Source organism: Spea bombifrons, chromosome 1 (genome assembly GCF_027358695.1).
Source record: "Spea bombifrons isolate aSpeBom1 chromosome 1, aSpeBom1.2.pri, whole genome shotgun sequence".
NCBI classification, from domain to species: domain Eukaryota; kingdom Metazoa; phylum Chordata; class Amphibia; order Anura; family Pelobatidae; genus Spea; species Spea bombifrons.
The window spans coordinates 32,124,203-32,127,131 of record NC_071087.1 but is presented as its reverse complement, the minus strand read 5'-3'; the positions used below and the strand labels follow the sequence as shown (position 1 = coordinate 32,127,131).

General features: G+C 35.6%; 1 protein-coding gene across 1 annotated transcript; it reads right to left on the bottom strand.

Annotated features, from left to right (window-relative positions):
- Window positions 1–364: 364 nt before the first annotated feature.
- On the bottom strand, window positions 365–2,118 carry NPY1R (neuropeptide Y receptor Y1). The gene is made up of 2 exons (XM_053460064.1): window positions 1,238–2,118; window positions 365–1,144 (listed from the first exon to the last, which is right to left on the bottom strand). Exons 1-2 carry the CDS (start codon window positions 1,916–1,918, stop codon window positions 728–730), a joined length of 1,098 nt encoding a protein of 365 aa, XP_053316039.1. The 5' UTR covers window positions 1,919–2,118; the 3' UTR covers window positions 365–727.
- Between the last annotated feature and the right edge of the window lie 811 nt (window positions 2,119–2,929).

The following is a 2,929-nucleotide window of genomic DNA, read 5'->3' as shown; positions in this document are numbered from 1 at the left end:
TTACATATATGTAATGAATGAAATGGTTGCTTTAATTCATAGTTAATTCTATTTACATGTTTATATATTATTATATGTATTCAATGCAATCTATTTCATATACTTATAGTATTTACACATCCATAGGCTTTCATTTCTAGTTATTAAGGCACTGCACCTTAAATATATATACAGTATATTCATTTTCTCTATACTATCTAATATAAAAGCGGTGGTATTGTAAATTAATAGTCAGTATCTTTAACCCCCACCAAATAAAAAACGTTTCACGGCAATATCATTAAGCTTATTCTTGTAATACAAAATGTTATGATGTATGCTGTACATAAAACTCTATTAAAATCTAAAAAAAAACTATGTAAAAAAAGTTATACAGTGGCTATATTTAGGCATAAAGATTTGTGTTAGGTACAAAACAGTGTAACATTCACAGTTTTAAGTGATAATAATTCTACTTGTTCTCCGGACCACAGAACACATAGATGCACAATGATTTACGTTTTTTTCCCCAAAATGGTAGTTTATAAAATGATGGCAGCGAGTGAAATGTGTCGGAATGGTGAGCATGACCATTGCTCAAGTTCCCAGAGTCCAAATAACATGCTAATGTTCTGAATTCTGAACACAGGCATTCAAATGCGATGCTTGATGCTACAAAACATATGTGCTTATGTAGGATAAAAAAACGCCAACACACTTACTGCCACTAAACAGACATCATTCATTTTTATGCTATTGGGCTTGCTTGCTTTAAAGATGTTTTCGAAACATCAGTGTGCATGGTAGACATAGCTATAGTTTCATAATCATCTTCTCTAGACCGGAAATCACAAAAATTAAAGAAAAATTGCAAATCCCTTTGAAAGTTTTTGTTGAGGAAACCATAGAAAATTGGATTCACGCACGTGGAGATCATTGCGGTCAGGTGGCAAATCAAAAACAATAAATTGTGGTTGCATATTTCGATGACTTCATGGTTCCAATCAAACACCATATTAAAAATGAAAAAAGGTAGCCAACAGAAAGCGAATACCACCACAATAGATAATAACATCACGTTGATTCGTTTTGTTTCACTGGATCTGTACTTATTGTCTCTCATCTTGTCCATCATATTGTTGCGCCTTCTTAGTCTTAAGAATATCTAAAAGGAAATAAAGAGTAAATCGTTAAATATTGATCATATATTTATGTCTTTTGTAATATGCTTCTAAAAATAAAAATGATAAAATGTTACCTTTGTGTAGCATACAAATATAAAGCATAAAGGTCCAAGGTACTGTATTACAAAAAGCAGAGTATTGTAAAATAGTCTAAATTTTTCATTTGGGAACTCTTGTATGCAAACATATTTTCCGATGAATAAATCAATACTTATGTTCCGGAATGGTTCATCAGTTAAATTACTGTACATCATAAAGGGCAAAGAACCAGCCATCGAAGCAATCCATATTGCTGTGATTCCAATGCAGGCATGTCTATTACTTGGTCTCCATCCTCGAGGGTTGATAATAAGTTGATGACGTTCAACGGCAATGAGAACCAGTGAAAAAATGGAAACTGTTACTGAGATGCACTGGACATACTCATTTAACTTGCACATAACTTCCCCAAAAATCCAGTGGTCCATGAGAGTATAAACCAAGGTGAAAGGGAGGCAAACAATTGTTGCCAACAGATCAGAAAAGGATAGATTTACAATAAGTATGTTGGTGACATTACGCATTTCTTTTTGCTTTAGAATGATTATAATGAGAGCCAGATTTCCAGAGAGTCCAAGTATTATAACAGCTCCATATGCCAGGACTAAGGTGAAAACAATGGCCAAGGGCAAACTACACTCCTCGCCTATTCCCTTTTTAAATGAATCGTTGAAAATGTTTAGAAAAAGGGATTGGTTTTCTAAGGAGAAATTCATTTTCGAGTCGTATTGGTACAAGTAATTGAAACAAGAAATGAGACAAACTCAACGCTTCAAAGTTGCAGTGATGATGCTGTTTTATCTTCTCTTTTGCTGAGTGTTGAACACAGAAACCGCAAAGGAGTCTTCATATTGATAAAAAACCGTGCCAACTCTGTTGAGAAAAGACACGTAAAATTGTTGATTTTGGTTACAGCTTTTCATTACATTTTAAAAGAATCTATATACTTACCTGCCTATACACAAGAATGGTTATACAGTATTTTTTTAAAACTTTCTATGGTACCTATCTTTGTGCAAAAACAAAGTGATCTTTCTGTTACTAAATAGGTTTATTTTACCCTTATATTGGGGTAGCCAAGACATACGACAACTCTCCCGCTGTTGTTAATGTTGTATAATATAATCCCTCATAACGCTGTCATACATAGACAGAACATTAGCATCTCGGTCTAGCACGTGGAAATATAAAATGTACTAGATGCATCATATGTTTACAGTAATCATATAAAAGATAACACAAAACCCTACAGAAGCTTTTTTGTTTTTATGGTACCGACCCATCAGTGCTTGCTTTTGTGTCACATGATAACTGTCCCTGCCATATAAATGAGACACATGTATACTTGATGAAAGAATCATTTGTAGGAAGGGTTTGGTTATGAAGTACTAGTAGAAATACAATTTCTAATGCCAAACATTTTACATTTAGCTAAGTTAAATTCACTTTCAAGAATGCTGGCTGAGCATCAAAGCAGTACTACAGACAGGGCCGGCCCTACAATGGAGCCGACTGGGGCAATTGCCCCAGGCGGCACTTTAGAAGGGGCGGCACTTTGCCGCCCCAAGCGTTTTTTTTGGTTGTTTGTTTTGAAGCGGATGAGAGAGAGAGAGGCGCTGAGTAGTTTTCGCTTACCCGCTCGGCGCCCCTCTCTCTCTCCTCTGCGGCGAGTCTCCCTGTTCAGTCCTGGTGCCGGCTTGTAATGATGAGTGCCGGAAGTGGCACCA

Coding starts and splice junctions, on each gene's coding strand:
- NPY1R (XM_053460064.1), bottom strand. CDS start 1,918: ATGAATTTCTCCTTAGAAAACCAATCCCTTTTTCTAAACATTTTCAAC. Junction 1,145..1,237: donor TATTTGTATGCTACACAAAG/GTAACATTTTAT, acceptor ATTTCCTTTTAG/ATATTCTTAAGACTAAGAAG.